At 45.5% G+C, this 23,475-nt stretch overlaps 1 protein-coding gene across 2 annotated transcripts in view; it reads left to right on the top strand.

Annotated features, from left to right (window-relative positions):
* The window catches only part of COL5A1 (collagen type V alpha 1 chain), a 140,456-nt gene that overhangs the window by 25,470 nt on the left and 91,511 nt on the right, over nt 1-23,475 (top strand). For both annotated transcript variants that reach the window (XM_065648716.1, XM_065648717.1), the window contains exons 2-4: nt 3,789-3,956; nt 9,678-9,891; nt 10,520-10,682. In XM_065648716.1, coding sequence (XP_065504788.1) covers nt 3,789-3,956; nt 9,678-9,891; nt 10,520-10,682 — 545 coding nt within the window. The remainder of the gene's footprint in view (nt 1-3,788; nt 3,957-9,677; nt 9,892-10,519; nt 10,683-23,475) is intronic.

Below are 23,475 nucleotides of genomic sequence, written 5' to 3' on the forward strand. Positions count from 1 at the left end.
ATGCCCTTTAGCTGTTATGAAATTGAGTACAGAAGAATGGTTCTCCACCATTACAGGACGGTGACCCCTTCTCCAGACACCCAAATGTCTCAGTTATTGCATCAATACAACGACAGGTCAGCTGTGCACAGTAAATGTGTCTCAGGATGCTGATGAGGAATTTTTTCCACTTTGAAGGGTGTTGTAAGGCTCTGTTAAAATTGGAAGCATTGCTCCTTTTGGTCTTGTTCAAGGGCTTTACATGCTGCTGGGTGCAGGCTTTTGAGGCAACCTGTGGTCTGATTTTGCTTTAATTTTGGCTGTTTGGGGTTTGCCCATTTGTGTCCTGGGCGTATTGCCCCTGGCACAGCAGGGACTGAGCTGCTGGTCTCTTTGGGGAGCTCTGTGCATCTCGAGTGAAAGAATGATCCTGTGTGTAATGCTGCATGGTAATGTTACTCATAAAATAGCAAGTAAAAAGAAAAAAACACCTCTCATAAAGCAACAGCTAATTCAGTTCTTGGATGAAGGCCAAGCCCAGTGCAGACTTGTAAGAAATACCCCATAGGGCCTGATTTTGGTCAGTCCGGTTGCTGTCCCTTCTGCGTGTGATGCCGTCATAGCTCCTAATGGGAAATTGCTGAGTTGAGATTTGGCTGAAAAATCAAGGGGAAATAAATAAACTGATTAGCTGGGCAGTAATAAGAGCTGTTCTTCTATGAAGCTCATCTTTCTGGAAGGAGCTGGAGACTTTCATGCTGCTTAAGTCCTGCTCAAGCTGATGCTCTTAGTGATGAAGTGCAACATGAGTGGTCTGTAGGGCTTCAGCTGGCTCCTCACCTCTTTGGTTTCCAGGAGCAAGCAGAGGTGAGACACTCATGCACATCTGTGAACAGTGATTGTTTCCTCTCCTGCTGGTTACCTGTGTGGTTTGCAGTTTGCTTGTGCAACACCCAGACTGTTATTCTACTTTAATATCTTGCTTTGATGTAATCCATCATAGTTACGGAGGTACAGAGGATCTTCCTTCAAAAATGAAGATGAATTGCATGTTGTGTTTGGAGGCTCAGAGCAGCATGGGGAGGCAGAGAGATGCTTGAATCACCTTTTATGAAGTGCTGCACCAGGGCACTGGTGGTGGTTGGGGGTTGCCCTGAGCCTGGGCTGGAGCCCCACGTCTGTTCCCTGTTGCTCCTGGAGGAGGTCCAGCTCCCTCAACACCCATCACCTCGCTGTAACCGCTGCAGGAACTTTTGGCAAGCAGTTGCCGTATGGCTTGCAAGCGTCGTTCTGTTAATGCATAAAGCTGGCAAAATCCGTTCTCGTGTCACACTTCCTTGCTCTCAACATGCTTCACAATTGTAGCTGTAAGATCACAACAACAAGGGGCATTTAACCCATCAAGCACCATACGCCGCTTTCCTATGAGGTGACCACGACTGGCTCTGGTGTCAACCAGGGCTCCCTTGCCAAAGGAGATGATGCTCACAGAGGTTTTGTCTCACCAGCAGCTGAGCTTTGGGGTGATGGATTGCCCTGCAGACACTACTGTTCCTGCAAACACCTCAGCCTGGCCATGGCTGCTCTGGGCGGGATGGTTCATGTGCAGAGCTCTGAGCCAGGCTTAAATCCCCCTGCGCCTGGCGCGGGGACCAGGCTGATGTCAGGAGTCTGGAATTTGCATCCCCTCCCCCTTGCCTTTGTCTTTTTCCCATCTCCTTCCCAAATAAATGTTGGAAGCGGCTTAAGAGCTGGCTGATTTGAATCTCTTGGAGCACAGGGAGGTAACTGGAAGCAGAGCTGGAGTTTTATTGTAATTTTAGTCGCTTAAACGCAGCTTGGGCTGTGTGCGTGCAGATACTTCTTTGTGAAATAAGACATAGTTAAAGGCAGTGGGAAGATCCAAGCAGTAAGGACAGCTTAGACAAATGTGTCATCCATCCATATAGTGTCTAACAAGAGAGATGAGGAAATGTTACAGCTGTGTTGTGCTGCTCAGGCCAGACTCTCTCAGCTGGTTTATTATCCACAGCATTGACTTGGATTTGCCATATGTTTGTAATCTTTCATTGAGAGCCCAGCTTCTCAGGATTGTGGAAACTTTTAAAAACTGCCTAACAATGTACATGAATTTTCCATGCAAATATTAGGCTGCTCTTCTTGGTAACCAAAACTTTTTATATTGTAAAAGATCTGTCCATGCTATTTCTTTCCATTGCTGGGATGTTTGTGTGCTGATGTGCACACTCTAGCCCTTACCCATGGATGCAGCCAGATGCATATGGCATATTCCTTGCAAATCATCTCCCTCTCTTCTCTGGTCTTTCTAATAATATGCTTCATCCCAACATTAGGCCGGTTCTTATTTTTTCCCTTGCAAGATTTTTTTTCCCTGCCTTTTGGGACTTTTTTTTTTTCAGTAGTGGGGATACCATGCACCTTCCTGAATATGCAGTTGGGCTGTTTGTGGTTGTTCTGCAAGCTGGTAATAAGCTTCGCACCCTTGGCCATGCAATGCGATGAGATGCTCTGAGATCCTGATGGAAGCTTGGACAGCCAGCCCAGGGGTTTGTCTTGGGTATCATTGCAAACATCAGTTATCCAATGTGTGTCTGCCCTTGAGGATCTGAATAATACCACTCTTTGGGGAAAATAATGGATCAAGTGGCAAAAGAATACAGCTGTGATATATTGTCCAGGCAAGACTAAATGGAACTGTCATGCAGATCTTTGCTTTGGGCGATGCTAGGGGCTTGCTGAGTTGGGTGGTTCATCTTTCTGACAGCACTTTACTCCAAGTACCATGTCAAAATTCAGAATAATGTCTTTTAAGCATTTAAAATCAGATCTGGTTATTCCACTTCTGGAGACACCATCTCTCCTGATGTGAGCAAGACCAGATTAGAAGTTAATGAGATATATCCCTTGCATTACTTAATTGATGTTCTAAAGACCTGAACATCTGGAGGTGAACCAGCCCTGACTTTGCTGCTGTGGGGAGTGCTGGGTGTGAGAAAGTGCACTCCAATAACTAGTTTAATGTCTCTGATTTAATGGGATGTGGTCAAGAAGGGCTGTTAAGGAAAATGAGCTTTTTGCTTCATGTCATTAGTTCAAACACGCATGCAGATTTTATATCTCCTGTGAAGTATGTGTGTTTTGTTGGCCAGTCCGGCTGCACCCTCGTGTGCACTAGTGGTTGTGCAGGAATCGCACCGTGCTGGGATGCTGCTCTGCCATAACGTGTTCACACCGAGGCACAGCTGTGAGTTTACCTGTATCCCAGCTACTGTGCATTCACATGTTGTTGCTTTGCATGGGGGGGGTGTGTGTGCAATCCTTTGGGGAAGCTTAAAATGACTTTTTGGATCAACTGACTTAAGAAAAAAAAGAATAGAAAGGTTTGCATCAGTGTGATGGCAACTTCTTGATTTAAAGCCTTTCTCTCAGATTGTGAATTTCCTGTCTAATGCTTGATCTTCAGGATGTGCTGGAATAATGGAGAATGAGTGAAGACATCCAGAAAATATTACTACAGCTAATAAGATGGTCTATTCTCCCTTCTGCCCTGGTGCAGACAGCCGATCAGCTGTTACTTTCTGCATTGAATTAGTGTCTGACCAGCAGTACAGTGTCCTATCTTTGAAGCTGGTATTAACATTGTATTTGCAGATGTATTGAAAACATATTCCATCTTCTTTTAAAATTGTGATGAATGATTTGTGTGAGGCTGGCTAATAATGACTTGGATCTGAGCAAATGACACTTTATTGCCTGCTAATTCTTGTTTTCTCCTTTTCTTTTTACAGCTGAACCTGCAGACCTCTTGAAGGTATTAGATTTTCATAATTTACCTGATGGTATAACAAAAACAACAGGGTTTTGCACAAGCAGGAGGTCTTCGAAAGAAGCAGATGTTGCTTATAGAGTAACAAAAGATGCTCAGCTTAGTGCACCAACAAAGCAGCTGTATCCTGGTGAGTCCACAGCTTTTTATTTGTTGTATGGAAATACCTGATCCTTTTCTTGGATTCTGCAGGCACGTGTAGGGCACTGCATAATTCCTTCATTTTCCAATTGTGCTTGCACGTTCCTTCCGCAGGGAGAGATTTTGCTGTTGTAGGGAGCTGTAAACTTTCAACCATCAAATAACATTGCAGTAAGTTGTTCTCTTATTGCTGTATTTGCCCCTGGTGGTGGCTTTCACTGCAGAAGACGTGGCCAATGCCTACATCTGTTCCCTCCTATATTAGGAGTTTTCTACTGTCTCGCTATCACACAGGGACATCCAGCTGGGGAGAGACTTGGAACATATGAGGGAAGGTTGTGCTTTATTCTGCATTTGTGGAGTGCCAAGCACAGTGGGGTCTTATTCTGTGGCTGTGGTGTCTCTCATAACACAAATAATCACCATATAAGAATAATAGACTGACCCACAAGAACAGATGTCCCAAGAAAAGCTGTTTGAAGAAATCAGAGTTTCATTTAGAGAAAGCCACTAAGATGCAGGAGTTCACAAAGCCCTTGAAGAGCATGTGGGCTGCTGACTGTTCCATTTGTCACTGAGGATGTGCTGGAGTTTTTAAATTTTTCTGGCCAAGGCACAATCACTACTGCAGAGTAAAATGTACTTGAGAGTAAAATGTACTTGTAAAAAGACTGGACACATTACAGACCCAAACTACTCGCTGCCTGAGAGCTTCAGTCTTGAACACAGAGTCACTGTCAGAAGTACTGGAGTGCAGGGATGCTGGAGATAAGCATGGAAGGATTTTCTAGGTTTGATGAGAAAAGTGCCTTTGCTGAGGAAGTTTTAGCAATGAGGCAGAAAGATGCTGCTTGTAACTTGGCTGTGAGGCAGATGATGACTTGAAGCAGACAGGCACATTCTCCTTTGGTGTTTGTGAGAGCCTTACTGCTACAAAATGCATTAGCTAAATCAGAGGCAATGTAGCATGCCGCTACCAATGCTTTTTAATTAACATGTTGTATTTATCAGACCTAGCCTGTTAGTGACCTAAACGAGGACTCCGAGGCTGGACTGCTGATGTGCTTGCATCTGCCAGCCCTGTATCTCCTTCATTGCATGTGTTGGCACTAAGGTCGTTTTCAAACTTCATTGTTATCCTGCTGTGACAATAAACAGGTGAATTATCTTTAATCTGTGGTGAGCAGGAGCATGCCCTGTGTCTCGCATATGAACTGAGAGGTGGCCCGAGTCCATCCATCTGTCCCACGGCAAGATCAGCTCGACCTCACCAGTGCGTGTTTAACTGCTTTCACATATTTTCTTCTCATGGACCCGAAATGACTCAACGTTTTGGACCAGTTGGTATCTTCAAACTCAGAAGTGCTTGAAGAAAATGGTTCCAGTTTGGAATATACAACTGTAGTGGGTTTGAGAGCTTTCCAGTAGTTGCTGTAGCCACTCAAAATCTTGCCTGATTGCCTTGGTGTTACGGAAACCAGCAACAGTGGTGACCCCAAGATAAAAAAAACAAGGGCGGAGTATTCTGGCTAATTAACGTATCAAGGAGTCTGGATGACACCACTTATGACAGAGGTTAACACAACAAGACAGAATGTGGAACTGCGTTGTGGTCACAGGAGAGGACTCGGCATCGTAGGAATGCCTTGCTAATATGTCTTCAATAAGTTCTTGGTTTGCGTTTACTGTCTGCCTTGAATGAGAAGATCTGGATGGTGTTTCCTTGGTATCATCAAGCAACTTTTAGATCATTTAATCATTTAGACAACCATGGGGTGGTTGAAAAAGCTCTGGCCCTCTCCAGAGACTTCCAAAGTCATCATGTCTTCTGTGCTGCTTGCTAAGGAAGTGGGGCAGGAAGAGCAAAGTGAAGAACCCCCAGTGTTTTCCATCAGATCAACAGGTTTTCTCAGCACATCTCCATAACTAGATGTGACTTCAGCTCACACCACCAAATGAGTGGGAGAGGAGATAAAGAAAACAAAGTAATTGCAGTGCAATGTACCAGGAGAAATGTGGTTTTAGTGATTTCATGATAACAGGCGGGTGGGTAGTAACATAACTTCCCTCTCTGCTATAGAGCACCAAAGGCAGATGTACACTGCACATAATAGTTTGTGTTAATTAGAAGTTGGTGCTTTTCTAAGATGGTAATTTTATGGGCTCTGCATTCTGCTTCCACAGCCAGCAAAGCAATATATATTTTTATATATATATAAGCTTGTGTGTTTTTTCAAGCCCACAAGAGTGAGAGGATCTGCTGAGATGCTCTTTGTCTTTGCTCCCTAAATTTGTTCTGCTTCCCAGCAAAACTGTGCTCTTCCAGCAGAGACGAGAAAGGCAAAGTTTTCAGTGGCAGCCAGCAAAATGTCATTTTGCATTCTTCTAGCAAAGTCTGCATTCTCCACACTGTTTGTGGGTGTCTGCATATATATTTAAGAGCTCAAAAATCTGTATTATAGCTTGAACAGTCATGTCTGAGGAAAACAAGCCATTCCAAAATTGAGAGTCTTCTCAGATGAAGAAAAAGGGCAGAAGTTGGTGACACTGTTGAAAAGCTGTTTTCCTTTGAAAAGCAGCTCTGGAAATGACACCACCTCCCCAACAGCTCTGCTTTGTGTTTGTGTCAGGACCTGGATCAGCTCATTGTCTTTGCAGATTTTTTTTTTTTTTTGCTATTAAGCAGCTGAAGCTTTCCTGTCCTTCCCAGACCAGCAGCAGGGCTCTTTGTTTTATGCTGTGTTAGGATATACCTGCAGGATCTGCGTTGGGAAGAGGTCCCCGCTGTCCCTGTTTTGAAGACCACGAGATTGCACAAGAGCCTTTAACCCCTGGTCACAATGCTCAGGAGAGAAGAAACCCAGCCTCACTCCACTGGTTTGCATATTGGGCTGTACCATGGATGGAACACGCTCAAGTGAATATAATGGCATCAGTGTGTGGGGTGGAGGGATCTTTGCCCCCCCAGACCTCTGTGGCTCTTTCCATGGCTCCATCTGCAGAATTGGGGTTTGTAACCCTTCTCTGCCTTGCAGGAGGTTGCATGTGGTGAATCTGAAAGGACTTGGCTATAGGGTAAAAGAGCGATGCTGAGCCAAATTCAGCACCGGTGCAGTGCTGTGAAGTGGTGAATGTGCAACATCTCTCAGCATGAGCTTGTTTGAAGAAGTGAACAAATATAAAGGCTTAATCCCAAACCTGCTGTTGGGGGGGTGTCTCCATCATCTTTAAGGGGATTTGGGTCAATTTCTGTGTGCTTCATATATCTATTATGATGTATGTATTAGTATTGCTGTCTGTGTGGATGCATTTTCATACATCACTCAATAGCTGGGGTCATTTCTCGCTATGACAGTGAAAACATTGTTATTTTGCTAGGACAGAAGAGCAGTAACAGAGTAATGTCAGCTATAATTCATCCATTATGGTTATTTGGGTTGAGAAACTCACATCACCATGGAGACATTTTAATAATAATGAAAAAAAAATTAAAAGCAGCTTTTTAATGAGTTGGCAGCTTGTCCAAGTTGAAAGGTACTGTATTGTGGGTTCATAATGAAATTTTGGACATGAACTGTTTTACATAAAAGGCCCAAAACTGTAGCCTGTAATTGGAAGCAGGAAGGCGTATGGTCTTGATTCAGTGCTACAGGAGGATTTGTATACGGCAGGAGAGAGATAAAGCTCAGTGTGTCCTATGGAAAGCACAGTAATCAGATGCCTGCGTTTGCCAAATATGTGTCTGTGTCCTAGAGGGAAATCAGGCTGTAATCATGGCATTTAATTACCGACTGTGAGTCCTCTATTCAGAATACTGCTTTGCGCTTCTTTCCAAATGTTATTTAACTAAGGTGAGGGATATTAAGTGGGTGCAAACAGTGCGTGTCTCTGTAGGTGTCCTCAGATGTCCCCCCAGGTGTCCTCTCTTTGCACAGGCTGTTTGCAGCGCAGCTCGTTTCTGATGCAGCCCAGCCTGCTCCTGCCCTGCGCTGGGCAGCGAGATGCATTTTAAACACTGGTCTGTTAAGAGAAGTTAAAGCAACTCCCAGGCAGAAGAGAGGATGAGCTCACGGCCTTTTTGCTTTTGAACTTGCAAGCTTTGCTGTGGTTGGAAGAATTCCCTGCTCCCACGTTCCTGGTCCCCACCCTGGGTCGAAATCCCTGGGATACCATCTAAGAAAAGCCTAAAGGGGTGAAGAAAATCTGTTTGAAGCTTACGGGCGCCAAGCTTGACTTTTTTGGTGTGGTTTTATATGGCTATGGATCTGCAGTTTAGAAACGCTCCATTGTGTTGTTCCGTCCCCTGCGTGCCACCGGCTGCCACACACGGCGATGGTCCCCGGGCAGTGCCCGTGGCCCTGGTTTAAGATTTCCCAAGCAGATACCCAGCGGTACAATGCAATCCTTGTTTTTGAAAGCCTGGACCCTAAAGCAAAGATACCCTGCAAGTCTCACGCTGCTGAAATGCAGCGTTGGAGGAGGTGGTGCCCTGTGGGTACCCTCTGTTTTGATGATAATTTGATCAAGAAAGCTCCTTTACTGATGTTTCTGGTGGTTTTAAGATGTTCTGTTTGGTGCATGGATCCAAGTTTTTTTTGGTCTAATATTCCCAGTCTGAATGGCCGAGAAAACCCAAATGGAGGAGTTGTATCCCACACAGGGTGTGACTTGATGCCCATTATTGGCTTGAAATGCATTTTTTTGGTGTTGCAGGGGATTGACACTTCCCTTGTGCAGAGCATTGCCTCTGTACTGACCATGCCTACTCTGTACCTTAATGACTTTAATCCTACAAAATTTGCAAAAAACCAGACAAGAATCATCTGAGATCAGGCAGGGTTGCTTTCCTGAGTAGAGAAAAAGTTAGGAAGCTTGTCTGCTCCTTAATGTGCAGACAAATTAGCATATCCTACTGATTGCCAGATTTATTTCTGGTTTCACTTTTTTTTTTTTTGCTTTGTGTGCATCAACCCTGAAAGCCAAAGCCACAGAATGCTCTGTTCTCATCTGGAACAGACACAACCTGATGCAACTTCCCTACTCTCTTAAATAAAACCCTTCAATATTGTGTTTGCCTAACTGGCATGGGATGCTTAATTTCCTCTGTCCCTCTGACATCTTAAGTTAATTTGGGAGCCTTATGATATATGAAAGTTTTTTTTGCCTTGTGTCCTAAAAAGCTCTGGAGAACACTGAGGAAGGGTTAGATGCAAATAATACAGGTTTAAACCAACAGCTCTTTTAAAACCTCTGTTTCCCCAGCACGATGGTCTCATCCCAAACCAGTAGACCCCTCCACCATCCTTTGCTTGCAAGTTCAAATGCAAGGTGGCTTTTGGCTCTGTGACAGATTTGCAATACGGGCTGGAAAAAAGGCTTTCTGATCATAAACAAACCATCCTCAGAGATGCTTAGCTCTGTGCTTGGGTTTTTAATGGGCCGTGTTAGACACTGGTCTATACTGGCTTTGCTGGTATGATCTACTTTGGCTTGCAGCCCATCCCAACCCCACATTGTGGTAGGTTTTGAAGGAAAACCAGATATTCACCTGGCATCTAAGATGCTGCCCTATCTAAATTTTAGGGTTGCTGATATGCACACATCTGGTGGGATAGATTGATGTTCTTCCCATGGCTCATTAGACAAGACTGTTTCTGGAGGGATTAATTTTCAAGGAAACCTGACTAACCTCTTTGCTTTTCTGCTCCAGCTTCCCCATTCCCAGAGGACTTCTCCATTCTAACCACTGTAAAAGCGAAGAAAGGAGGTCAGTCCTTCTTGATCTCAATTTACAATGAGCAAGGGATCCAGCAAATTGGTGTGGAGATGGGTAGATCTCCTGTATTCCTGTATGAAGACCATACAGGAAAGCCAGGCCCAGAAGACTATCCTCTCTTTAGAGGCATTAACCTTGCAGATGGCAAGTAAGTGAAACTTTGTGCACAAAGGAAAAAAAAAAAAGTATATTGTTTATATCAATACCAGCATGTTGAACGCTTTGTAAATAGGAGTCATGTATATATAAATGTATATACACACCTTTGACTACTGCTAAGTGTCCAATTCTTGAACTTTACCCTTTGAATAAATACTTCATGTAGACAAAGTGTGAATCACATACCAGTCTGCAAATTGTCTGACACTTACGGGGAAAAGAACACTGACTTTTGCTGCAAAGGGTCTTGCATCAGTTTGTCTTGCAAAACCCACACTGAGTCTTTTGCAGGATATAAGGAGGGTGGAAAAGGGGCATAGCTACAGGGAATTATTGTTGTAGCTTTTTCTGTCTCTTGTTGAAGCCACGACTGGCACTCTGCTGCCTGGTTTGAAGGGATGAGAAGTGAATGGCATCACCTGTTAATACAGCCATTTCCATTTGAAATGACATCTGTAGGGTCTGCCCAAGGATGGTTTTCCTGTGTTTGCAGATAATGGCTGGCATGAAGGCTTGCAGAACATCAGTTTATGAAAGCTTCTTCATTATACAATCATTAGCTTGTTCCTGAAAGCCCAAGGCTCTGTTTAACACATCTGTGGACTGTATTCTTCTAGGTGGCACAGAGTAGCTATCAGTGTGCAGAAAAAAAATGTCACCTTGATATTGGACTGTAAAAAGAAGATAACCAAGTTCTTGGACCGAAGTGACCATCCCATTATTGACGTCAATGGCATCATTGTATTTGGAACAAGGATATTGGATGAAGAAGTCTTTGAGGTAAGTCATGACAATGAACAGACCTGGAGATGTTCCACAGAGATAAGGAGCTGAGCTCTGGTTGACGAGGTGTTTACAACTCATTTTTGAAACTTGTATTGGATTTTTGCATCATAGAACACTGGTATATGTAGGTTTTTTTAAGTTTGTTTCCATTAGGTAAATACTTTCTGTAATAATGACGAAAGCAGTGAGACAGATGACCTGTTGGAGCAAGCTCCTCCAGTTCTCTGGTTTCATGCCCTTGCTGGGGTTCTTGCCCAGCCCCTGCATTGTGATGTTGCAGGTCTGTAGCTCTTGTGTTCTCAGTGTGTTTAGCATGGGAAGGGCTCACAGGGCTTTCCTCCATCCCTCGGTTATGATTTCAATAAAGTTGCAGGGGCAGTAAATGAAGGCTGAGGAAAGCAGCTCCCTGGCACGTCACGGTTCACTCTGGGGCTATCAGAATTTGCTCTTTTCTCACGTGTTGGCCATTGAGTCTTGGTTTCTTGCGCAGTGACATGAGAGGACTCTGCTTGACAGCTTGTTTGGCAGCTCTGTCACCTCCCACGCAGCGGCTGCTTTTAAAAAGCAAACCGAAATTGTGATGGGTGGAATGTTCCCATGAGCTCCTCTGATTCAGGCAAAGAGACAGAGGATTATTTATAGACAAGGTACATATGGTAAAAGTTCTTTCCATAGTTCAGCAGCTTTAATATATGCATTTCCCTAGCACTTTCAACTTCTACGGTCTGTTGCACTTCTGAGGCTTTCACGTGTATGAGAATCTTGTCCCTGATCTTTCTTGCAAGCTAGAATTGCTTCACTGACACTAGCGCCTGTGTAAAGTAATGCCTATTGATCTCTTATCTCCTTATTCATATTGCATTTCTGTGGAGGAAGAGCTGCATCTCACGGGCCTCGCCAACCCAGCAAAGGGATGGGCAACATCTATAGGTGGATAAATTAGAGCCATAGCAAAGCCAACTCTTGTCTGCATTTTGCTGTCGCTCAGAAGGAAAGTTCCAGTCTGTTTAACATTACCAACATCTGGGAGCTGGTCTGCTGTAAACAGAGCAAGAATGCATGGACTGAACGCTGCTGCCAAAATCCCACTTACAGAGTTAGAGCTGAATCTCTAAATTGTGTTAAAGTAATAGACATTCCTTGGGAGCTTTAACAATTAAAATGGAAAGTAAAAGCTGGGTTTAATGGGTACTGGAGTGTCTCTCACAAGTGTTGGACACTCTGCCAAAAATGTCAGTGGTCATACTGGACGCTGTGTTTTAAGTGGAGTTACTAAACCCGTGAGCTTTCCTGGGGAGCTGCTGGAGCCAGGGAATCTAGTAGATCTAGGGAGGTGGAGTAAAACAGAGCAAGTATTCTACTCCGCTGGAGCTCGTTGCCTGTTCTGGGTACAAGATGCAGCTACAAGATCATTGCAGGCACTTGCTGAGAACTGGATCACTAGCAAATATTTTCACCCCTCTGTCTTGTAGTGTACGTACTGATTTTATACAGCATATATATAAAAAACATCCCTTTCTAGTTCTGGTATTTGTCTTTGTCATCCTCATCAAACAAAGAAGGTTTTCAGGGTATTCATGCGTGTGCTAATGGAGATATCAACAGCTTTAAACTGAATGTAATTAATAGGTTTTATGAAGGCAGTGGACTAAAACTTACTTTACTTCATATCTCAGCAACTTTATTGCCTTCGGCCCCTCCTTTCCTCTTTCTGCAAGCCTAAGCAGAAACTCTCTTGGGAAAATTGTGGCTCAGAACAGTGGGGAAATAGGTGCAAGCTGTTAAAAGTTCTGCGTTCCCGGAAAGCCGATAATTTCTGGACTGAATGCAGAATGATGAGATGGAAGCGCTGCTGTCCTGTATGCAAGTGCTCTGCAAACCTTGGCTGACAAGATGTTCCCCAGTGTCTTCTGCACCCGTGGGATTGCCTGGCTCTTGTATGTTTATCGCTTTTGCTGGAAATTAAAGTAATTCAGCTGAGAGTGGGACGGATGACAGCACTGGGGATGGCTTAGGCTGTATTTCAGTGTGGATCAGCAGGAGTGGCAGGAATTTATATCCTCCTTGTTGGGACTGAAATCACATAAAACCCTGAACACTTTTGTTTTGAAAGTTGTAATTATTTAAGCTGCAGGTCTAGCTGTGGTCACCAGCGAAGCGGCTTTGCCGTGCGCCTCAGTCGAGCGCTCAGATGGGACTTCGCTCCTGTGCTGCTGCAGAAAAAGCCGGGCAGGAAAGGTTAGAGGAATTTCAAAATATTTCGCTCTAGCACAACATTCTTCCAGTGGAAAAACGACTTCCTCTCATTAAAATTCAATTAGTTGGGAGGCTGTGTGGATCTCTGTGTGGCTGGGGGAACGCCGGGTAGGTTTGAAAAGGGGCCAAGCCTGCAGCCCAGGTTGTACAAGTTAAGTTTTGTGCTGAGCTGTTGTTCGAAACAGAAGTTTACAAATGTCAGGACAGGCTCTCGCGCCAGGGCTGGGAAGTGGCGGCTGGTTTCAAGCTGTGACAGAGAGGATGCTGTTGTGAGACAGCAAAGGGCCTTTTTGTGGAAAGAGGAGGGGAAGAGAAAAGAAATAGCCCGTAGTGAAGGACAAACCCTTTCTCTCTGCTTGCAGGCTGTAGAAAGCAGTGTCCCTGCGGCTGCAGCAGCACTGGAAGGAAGTCAGAAGACATGTGAATGCATCTCATTTTTAGAGGGATTAACTGTTTCTTTTGATGTGCTTTTTTAAAAACATGTATTAGAAACCTAGCACAGTCTAATGGTTATGTGTAGGAACAGAGAGAGGATGAAGTTTGGGAAAGTCCCTTTCCCAAAAAGCAAAGCATCTCCTGACCTGTCGGCCTTGGACTGATCCCTGGTAGCCTGTGCCTGGGTAAGAACTGAGAATAAGTTGAGTGCTTGTCAGGCTAAAGCTTTGCCCACTCAAAGGGTTTACTTGGCTGTTCTATGTTGGCTGCTGCACATTGTACCCATCAACCATGGCTGTGGGCTTTCATCTGGGGTTGTCCTTGAAGGATGCTCCTGCCAAGGGATTCCTGCTCCATGCACAACTTGTTGCTGGGGTCAGGGTACAACATCAGGCTGGGCGATCAGGCTCAAATACGGCTTTCTCCCACGCCCGACCAAAACCTGAGAAGGCTTTTAGCAGCTCACTTAATCCATTTGACCACCGCATCCCAGGACCCTGTGGATGGCACCTCCTCATGGGTTGGCTCTTCCAAAACGCGGTTTGCTGCGGTGGTCTGGTGGGAAAGCAGCTCAGCTGGCTCTGGGCTGAAGTCGTTCTGGTTTAGCAGATGCGGGTTGAAATAAAGTTCAGGTCCCGGCTCAGCAAGGTCACTGGTGCTGTGCTTCAGTCCCAGGAGTGGCTAAATTACAGCAGCGAACCGAGAAATCCCAGAACCCACAGCTGGAGGAGCTTTATGTGCGGAAAGTGCTGCATAACGTCTATGGCAGGTAAACGTTACGTTCTCTGGGCTGGATTAGGTGAACTTAACCCCTTTGCAGTGCTGTTTGGAAGCATCTCGTGTATTCCCACGGAAGTTTGGTTTCTGCGGTGACGCGTACGCCAGCCCTGTTTTACTGCTCAGTGTTACTCTGTAGACCAGCACCGCACAGCGATGGGCTGAGGAACAAAATGAAACTTGTCCAGACCTTGCCAAGATCCCCAATAGGTGATATCTTCCATATTTCTGCTGAAAATTCCATTTTGTCTTCTGATCTGTCAGGAAGAGACTATTGTGTGAGGCTGCTGTGCCTATAAAAGTACTGCACAGCACCTGGCTGGCAGAGCTAGCATTGGCATTGTTAAAATTGCAATGTGGACATTAGTAAAAAAAAAAACAGGTTTTGGTAAAACTGCTGAGGATACCCTAGGAACAAGTGAGTACATTTGATCTAAATTATTTTTGGTTCATCTGTTGAAAATTTTGCAGGATCATCCCACAAGGTAACTGGTGTTTTGACTCTCTAGAAATAATGTTTTAGAGTAGTGTCTGCTGTCGGTGTAGATAAAATTAGTTTCCTCATGAGCGGAAAAGCTTAGTGCATGTGTATATTGCTTTTTAAGGTTTACATCTTTTTCTGTTGGCTCCTCTGGAGACAAGAGGAGCTTATTTTGTCGAGCTGAGTACCATAACCGTGTCTCATTGCTCTCGCTGGTACTGTAAAACCTTTGATCCTGCCAAACACGGTGCAAAGCAAGAGGGTCTCGGACACCTGCGGCCACCGATCTGCCAAGGCAGTGAAACCGTGAGGGGCTGATAAAGTATTTGCTATTAGCTTACGCCAAAGCTTGTCCTGGGATGAGATACGATCCGCTGCTGGGCTTTGGATGATGCTGAAAGGATGGTGCTTTTCATTCTCTTTTTTTTCTTTTTTTATTTGAAGACCACTAGTGAAATCAAGACATCAGAAGCAGAGGGAAAGCAGTTTGTGCTGGGGCAAGCCGGGGAGCCTGGGCAAGATGCCAGAGGTGCTCTTAGGGCTGTTGAACGTTTCAAGGCGCAACAAGACAAAGTAGAATAGGCGCTTCGATGCTCTTTGAGATGTTGGGGCTGTTCGGGTGCTGTGTTGCTCTTGGGCTGAAATGCCAACTCTCTTTTCATCTTTGGCTTGTTTACACTTAAAAACCCACAATTATCACTGCAGTTGATAATCCCGGATTTCATTTCACGGTCATCAGAATTTTCTCCCTCCCTTCCCAAGTTCTTGGCTGTAGCGTTTCTGCTCTGGAAAATGCTCTTTTTCAAGTTTCTGTGCATTATTTTGCTCAGATTCCTCTGAGATTATAAGATTGGATCAATAGTTTTTGCTTTAGTGAAAGGTATACAAGTGAAAATAGGGCTCTTACACATGTAGGCACATCTTAGTATTTTTTGGTGTTTGGGGATGGAGAGATTTAGGGCTCCCCTTTGGCAGGCAGATCTGCTGTTAATATGTCAAATATCTACTATTGCAGGAGGATGTCTATGCCGCTAGTACAATGAGCTATGTGGAAAGCCCAATTGGTGGTAACTCCAATATTTGCAGACTTTCTCAGCTTGTGGGTATAAATGTACCATGGGACTCTCAGCGCTGAATCCGTGTCTGATTCACATCTAGACCCAAACGTGCCTTGGCGCATCGGTCTTCGCTGTTCCTGTTCGCAGGAGGCCCTTGCACAAATTTAAACTGAGTGGTGACAAGGTACAGGGCGCAGGGAACGCTTATGTATTTATTTACAGGAGAAGCAACAAGGTCCCCAATATCCTCAAACTAGAAGCTTCTTAATGACTCCGCTGAGGCTTCTCATGCTCGTGGTGTTGAACCCATCACGTTCTGCAAGATCTGGGCTTAGTCCAGAGGGTCTGGAAGCAACTGAGCAGAGCTCATGTTTGGTTAACTTTGTTAACCTTCAAAAAGCATTTTTCTAATTAATTAGGTTTTTTTACTAATGTTAATTTTTCTGTCAAGATGCACCACTGATACATGCTCCTGTGTATTTTTTCCTGCCTCGGCAGACTGCTGAAAGAAGCTAATTTACAGTTCTGGCTGCCTGCTTTCCCAGCCCTGCCAAATCTGATTTCACCTCTTTTGCTGTAGAGCCTTTCAGGGAGTCCAAAGAGTCGATGTTTCACACCACCAGCATATATACCATGATGTGAGATGATGGAAAATAAAACCTTCTGAGCCAGCATTAGGGTTCTTTATTGAAGATGTCTGTAGCTTTCCTCAGTCTCTTAATAATTCTCCATTTAGTTGCTGCTTTTCTCGTCATTTCTTCTGCTTTTGTTTTTTCAAAGAGATGTTCTTTAGTGAAACGGTGCACTTGAGACATGTGGATTAAATCACAGAACGAGGGTCTTCCAGAAGAGCGATGCTGCCTAGAAAATGTCTACAATTATTGGAGTTTATACCTCTGGATGGGTTTGCAATTAATGGTGAGATTTTTTTTTTTGTGCCAGAGTCCAAGCAATGCAGTCAGTGTAATCAAAACCCAGACGTGATATTTGGCTCCAGTTGGCAAGATCTCGCCCCCAGCATCATCTTACACAGGTGCCCAGGGACGTCATCTGGTTTTATCAGTGTGTCTGTACCAAGGGAGGGGCAGGACCTGATCCAGAATAAGAGTTGCAAAACAGCTTGTAAAAGTTAATCTGTGCTTCAGGTGGTTTCATTTCAATCCTAAAGTGACACCATTTCGTCTGACCTCTATCTGTCAGGTGCCAGCAGTGAAAGTGAGAATTTGGGTGGAAACATCAGATGAATTGTTTGCATACGCTTTGCTGAAACTCTTGTTTTGCATTTAGATTTGCTGGGTAATTGGCAATTTAGGTATCTGGACCGTGGTCAAGCTTTGCGACTGGGTCAGGCTTGCCTGTAATGATGTAGCTTTATTAGTAATGATTACAAAATACACATATTAAATATTTAATCTTTATTTTTGGGGTTTTTTTGGTCAGCGGTACATTCAATTTCAGAAACTGTGAAAGAAACAGTGCATTGGCGTGTGTAGGTAATTACTGCAGTTTGCTGGTATGAAATGCCTTCAGGACTCTGATAGCATACAATGCATGGGGAGACGTGCTTTATTGTTCAAACAGAAAAGTGCTTTTATTGACGCTTAGCAGTCAATGCAGTGCATCATTTGTGTTTTAATATGGCCGAGTTAAGCATCAGCCTAGGAAGCTGCATGGTCTCATTGCTGCTGGTGGTTTGTCCGGAGTCAAACCCCAGTGACAGGAGGACCCACAGGGGTTCCATCTCCAGATGGGTGTTCTTGGGTGGTACCTTCAAGGCGACGGATGCGGGTGCTGTCGGGTGGTACCTTCAAGACGATGGGTGTCACTTATTGGGGCTGATTCTAACTTGCAGCATCATGTTGTGCCGAACAGACTCTGACTGCTGCAGGTCTGAATTTCAGTTGCAGACACCTGCATTAGTTTAATGTTAACCCTCGTCTGGATCTTTGCGCAGCATGGACCGTAATTAAAAAAAATAAGGTAGAGGGGTGGCACTTAAGCTGTACTGATCTTATTTGAGATAAGGGGAAGCTGTGGTTATCCAAAGCACTTTATATTCGCTGTGTCCAGCAGAGGAGATACAAGGAGGACTCTGCATGGGAGGAGATAGGGAGAAAGCAGAATCCTGGGAACCTGGTAGCGTGTAATAGCGCTGTGCTTGGCTGCCCGTCCTGGCCTCGCTGCTGGTGTGTACTGTTAGTCTAGAAACGGGATTTAATCCTTTCGGTGTCATCCTGAGTAAGGGTTTTTTAATTGACGCTTCACTGCGCAATCCCATTTGTGCAGTGCCTGTGGGCAAGTGTGCTTAGCCTGTGTAATATAGAATTCTCTTAGATATAGGCTGAATATCTGGAGCGCAGCACTGAGGAACGCGGAGGTGAGATGCAGCTTGCAGGGAGCCCTGCTCGCTGGTCACAAGCCTGAGTGCAGCAACTGGCTGGTGTTGTCTGTAAAAGGGAAAAGGCATCCGACCCTGAGCAATTGCTTGTTGAGGGGTCACTCCTCACGATTTCGTTAGCAAAGCCTCATGTGAACGCTGAGGATACTGGGCACTTAGAATCATTAAAATCCAGGGTTAAAGCCTTCTGTGAATGGCCAGTGAAGGACATGGGATGTCACCTTGATCTGAGGAACCGCTGGCTTCCCCGTCATCTCCTGGACACTGGTCACAATAACTCCAGGGGCTACTGAAGTGGGGAAATAAAGAAGTTGTTTATTATTATTATAGTTTAAATAGGTGAGTTTTGAAGCCTGATGGTTGCCTTACGAGGGACTCTTGCAGGCTAGCTGGTTTGGATGGATTTTTGCCATTTTGGAGGGGGTGGGTGAGGATGTTGAGGGGGGAGAACTGGCAGTGGCAGGGATGCTGAGGGATGCTGTGCAGGGCTCTCTGCCACCGCTGTCATCTCGGGCTGCGACATGGAGAGGACAGCCAGGCTGCTGCTCAAGTCTTTCTGGCCTGGGGTACCTTCTGAAAGTGGGGTAACTGAGGGGTCTCTGCAAAGCAAAGCTCATCTTTCAAAAACAATTTCCACCCCGGGGATTTTGGGGTTTTGGGGAGCAGAATTGTCTGATTGTTCCTGACACTCACCTGGCAGAGTTTTGTATGTAGATGCTGGCAGGCAGCAACCCAGGCAGGCTCGTTATCCGTGATGGATGCTCTTAGGTGTAGTGTTGTTACTCTTGCGGTTGACGGCCTCCTTTGTAGCTTGCTTTCCCCGCTTGGCTCGCGGGAGGGAGGAGGAGGGCGCTCGGTTCCTTCCATGGAAACTCTGAGGTGCAGGAGGCTGATTGCTGAGCCCAGACGGGGTGATGTAATGCTGGAAACCTGCTCTTCCCCGGTGACACCATGCCAAGGTTTACGGTGGCGTTGAGGACACGGGTGTCTGCTGGGAGCAGGCAGCAGGACGGGGCTTCAGGAGCAGAAAATGCACTGCAAAGGGATCCGGGGTGTGTTAGAAAGGCACCCAAGGGGAGAGCAAATGGGCCAGTTTGGGCAAGATTTTTTTTCTGGTTGAGTGTGAGGGGAAAAGCCAAATACTTGTGGTATTGGGAAGAAGTTTCCAGCTGAACTTTATTGGCAGCATCACTATGCAATATGGAAAAGTGATTATTGAGAGCAGAGAGCGATAGCAAGCCACCAGCCCGAATCAGTGCATGTTTTCCCTTGCCTGCTAATTTGGGAACCTTGTTCTGTGTGGGAGGTGACACACCAATTAGTCTTATTTGCAAAAAAAAAAAAAGTGAATTTCTGCAACAGATGCCTGTGGATAGGAAAAAATCCTCTTCTATATACAAAAAGCTTGATAGATTTGCATTGTTGCAGCAGGCTGTTCTAGGAAGTAGAGGCTTGTCTGAGCCAAACTCGTGGGAGAGACGTTGCGTTGAGGAAGAGGATGGTGAGCACTGAGCTCTGCTGGTCAGGCAGGGAGGTGGACTTGTTCTTGTTGACCTGACAGTGCTCGAGCTGACCTTTCTTTGAAATTCAGGGCTTTATTGCTTTGTAGGGCACTGTTTGAAGTCTGTCATTTCTCTAAACTAGGGTTTTACGTACATAGCATCTTACTGCAGTAAGGACAGAGTAAACCCAGTGTAGAAAAGACCATCCTAACATAGAAACCTCTTAGGTGACTTTGTGTTCAACCCATTCCCTTGTCATTTAGGTATGAACAAATGAAACACATGTTCCTTATGCATGGTGAGGCCTCTTTATTTTATTTTATTTTTTTTGAGGTAGTCTGGGCTGCTTGCCAAAGCCCAAAGGAAAATCTGAGCCCACTCCAGACATCCCCAGCGTGCAGGTGTAGCACTGACTTCGGCAGAGCGGGCAGGATCGCGTGTATATGTTCACAATAAATACATCACCCTGGGGATGGGAGCTGGAAGAGGGTATTCCTAATGAGTTGTGCAGAATATTGGATGGGATTTGGGCACTTGTGTGTATGTGTGTTTTCTATTCCCTCCAAGAACATGGGGGAAAAAAAAAGTCTCTAACCGTGGGCTCATTGTTCTCCACACGTAGCCACGTACTGGCTGTGGTTCAGGAGGTCAAGTCTGCTTGAACAAACAGTGCTTTGGCCACTGAAGTGAAATGTGTGGGGAGATGAGAGAATTTGTGGTGAATATTACTTTTGTGCACTGTTCTCTGCTCTGGAATGTGTGCAAACATAGCAAAGGTTTTCCTGAGGCTTTGATGCCTCGCGTAAGCAAATTTATCTGCAAATTATATTTACTCTCTTCCAGCTTGCTGCTCAGAACGCTGAAATCTGAGCTGTGATGCTCAGCTACTGCTGGTCACGCTGCATCCGTTCCTGTTCCTTAGCAGGTTTTGTTCAGATAACCACATTTCTGGGTTGAACTTTACACATGCGAACCCAGCTTCTTTCTCAGGGGTGAAAAAGCTGGGGTGGCGCCCAATTAGTTTTGTTACGGGAGGTATGTGGGATTTTGTTTAAACACAAGATTTTTTTTTTGAATGCTGAATTTGAGATGGGAGATGCCACACAGAGGTTTTCTTGCAGGAATAAAAAAACCCCACCACAAACAAAACAAACAAAAACAAACAACCAAAGCCAAAAAACCCAAACAAACAAAACAACAAAAAAACCACCAAACCATGTTTAATGGACAATTAGCGGTATTGAAACATAACTGCAGATTTACTGTGGAGCATGGAGGTGAGAGGTGTGTGAACGTGGAAAGGGAGTCAGTCCAGTTTCCTGGAGAAAGGGAGGGTGAAGGGTGTATGGATGAGAGGTGTTACGCCCACATGTGCTCAGCTATTGATTTCCAGCTCTTTCCTGAGCAGCACTGGCCAAATTTGCAGCAATGGTGGGAAATAGCAATAGGAACCTGCACAAAGGTTTCCTTCTCAGGTGGTCCCAGCAGATGTGTCCTGTTCCATGCTCCATGGCTTGGCGATTGTCACCTGCCAAATGCAGGAAAATTCTTTCCCAACCAAAATTTGGTGTTAAGTTAAATTCTGAGTGTGTCAGCAGATATCCCCATGGCTAAGCATGTAATCCCACTTACATCCTGAGATAACTTTGGCAGCCAGGTCTATTTTTTTCCCCTCATTCGCTTTAATCCATAAAACCTGGATTCTGTATTTACCTCCTGGGGCAGAAAACATTCCAAGTCCTGATTAAAAGCCTCCGTGTATACAAACCCCTTGATTCTCAGCCTCCTTGGTGCGGAGGGCTAAGGATAAAGCTTCAGGATGGATCTTGGCCTTGTGGCAGTCCAAGGGATGGAAAAGCCCATCTGTGGGGCTGAGAACGCGGCAGCTCAGCTTCCAGATTAATTCAGCTATGAGGGGGGGGGGGGAAAAAAAATCGAGCAAAAGCAAGGAGGTGTGTTGCTTTTAGGTACCTTAGTGCTCAAAGAGCTCCAGCGGTTGTGGGATGGGAGCAGGAAGCCCCAGTGTGCTGCTGGAAGCAAAGAGCCACCCTCTAGTGATGGAAACGAGCCCAGACTGGGGGAGGCTGAGGCTTTCCAAAGGGAGCCGTGGACTTTGGAGCTGGCTGAGGGCTGAGCTCGCCTGAGGTTTCATACTGGAGTTTCGGAAGTGTTCAGGGAGCAAGGATGGGGGATCCATAGAACCGCAGTGTGGGGCTGCCCCTGGTTGCCCCTGTAGCAGCGGTGGGAATTGTCTGGTGGAGCTGCAAAATGCCATCTGCTGGGTTTGACCATCATGGGTGGTCATGGCTAGATGTTTGATGGAGACTATAGGTTGGGTTTTCTTCCTCCTTTTTCTGTACCAAGACCAGCTGCTCCTCAAGTCCCTCCTGAGACTGATCATCACCTTCCACTGACCCTCTGTTTCCCTCTGCATCTCCCACCTCCATCACGGCCAGCGGTGGGAACGAAGCCCAAAGCTTTCTGGATCATTGGGACCAACACCTCCCCAGCAAGACACCGTGATTCTCCATACACAGGGCTGAGTAGAAACTGAGCAACTGCCTCCACTTTGGCTCAGCGCAGCTCCAACAGCGAGTTCTCAAATGTGTAGCTTAAGCCAAGAGCTTCGCTTTACTACATATTTTCCACTGTGAGAGAGTCCCTTTTACAATATGCTGGCGTATCCAGCTTCGTGTGGGCGGTGCAGCCAGCAGAAAGCTGATCTCGTTCCTGATTTTCCATAGATGAAAGGGAAATAAATCAACGTGAAACCGGAGCCAGGAAACGGCAACGTTCGGTGCGGAGGGAGAAGGCACAAAAGAGCAACGCCGTGATGTGCTGTGCCGCAGCTTGTAATGAGGGAGAATCTGTTTTTTAAACTATCCCTTATGGTTCACACATATGTCATTGAAAAAATAACTTCTATAGGGAAAAGCCAGCCCTTTAGCTTGGCTATTAGTGGATTATTTGATTTGGATGGAGAGGGGAAACTTGGAAGGGTGTGATCAGCCCTTGGCAAGGCGGTGACATCAGGAGATGAAGGTGGATGGGGAAATGCAGCACTAAATGAAATGGTAAAGAAAATAAGGAACTTGAGTGATGTGCTCAGGTCTGCATGGCTGCAAGAAGAAATGGGAAGGCTGGGCAGCCTTGCGGGCTCTAATTTGAGTTTACGTGGTGTTTTTGGAGGCTGTACACTCTCCTCCAGGCTGCATCTCCTCTCCAGTGAAAATGCTGCAATTTCCTTGTCTTGTATGAGAAATGTAGGCTGGGTAGAAAGACCCTGCCCAGAGCTGACCCTCGGACTGGGGATGGGGACACCAGACGGGCTGTGGGGCACCTTGGGCTCTGTTGCAATGGGGATGGTGGCAACTGGGACCTGGGGAGTGGTGGCACTGGTGGGGAAGAGCAGGGCTGCCCTGGGCAGTGGAGGACAAGGGGAAATGGGGACTTGGGTTTCTTCCAGGGATTCCTAATGAATGCAATGAGGAAAATAGAGAAAATTGCTTTTTTGAGCCTGATCTGTGGAGTGCAGGGTATTGAGTATATGCTGCAGAAAGGCAGAGCTATTTGGAATACACCAGACGCAAAATGAGGGTGTTATTTCAAAACTGCTCATTGTTTCATCTTCTCTCTCCCTCTCAGCTTTATTAACTGCTAGTTAAAGGGCTGGCAGATCGTGATAGACAATGACATCCATTCATTTTGTCCTATTTATTTCTCAGAGGCCTGGGCTGGTCTTTCATGGTGGTGGTGGTTTTTTTTTTTTCCCTAATTTCCATACTGGACAGTGGAAGGTCAGACTGATACTATCCTCCTTTTATGTGAATGCCTCCCACAATGTGCAGGCTATCAGTTAATGCAGCTTTCCAGCTGGCCC

Source organism: Caloenas nicobarica, chromosome 19, assembly GCF_036013445.1.
Source record: "Caloenas nicobarica isolate bCalNic1 chromosome 19, bCalNic1.hap1, whole genome shotgun sequence".
NCBI lineage: Eukaryota > Metazoa > Chordata > Aves > Columbiformes > Columbidae > Caloenas > Caloenas nicobarica.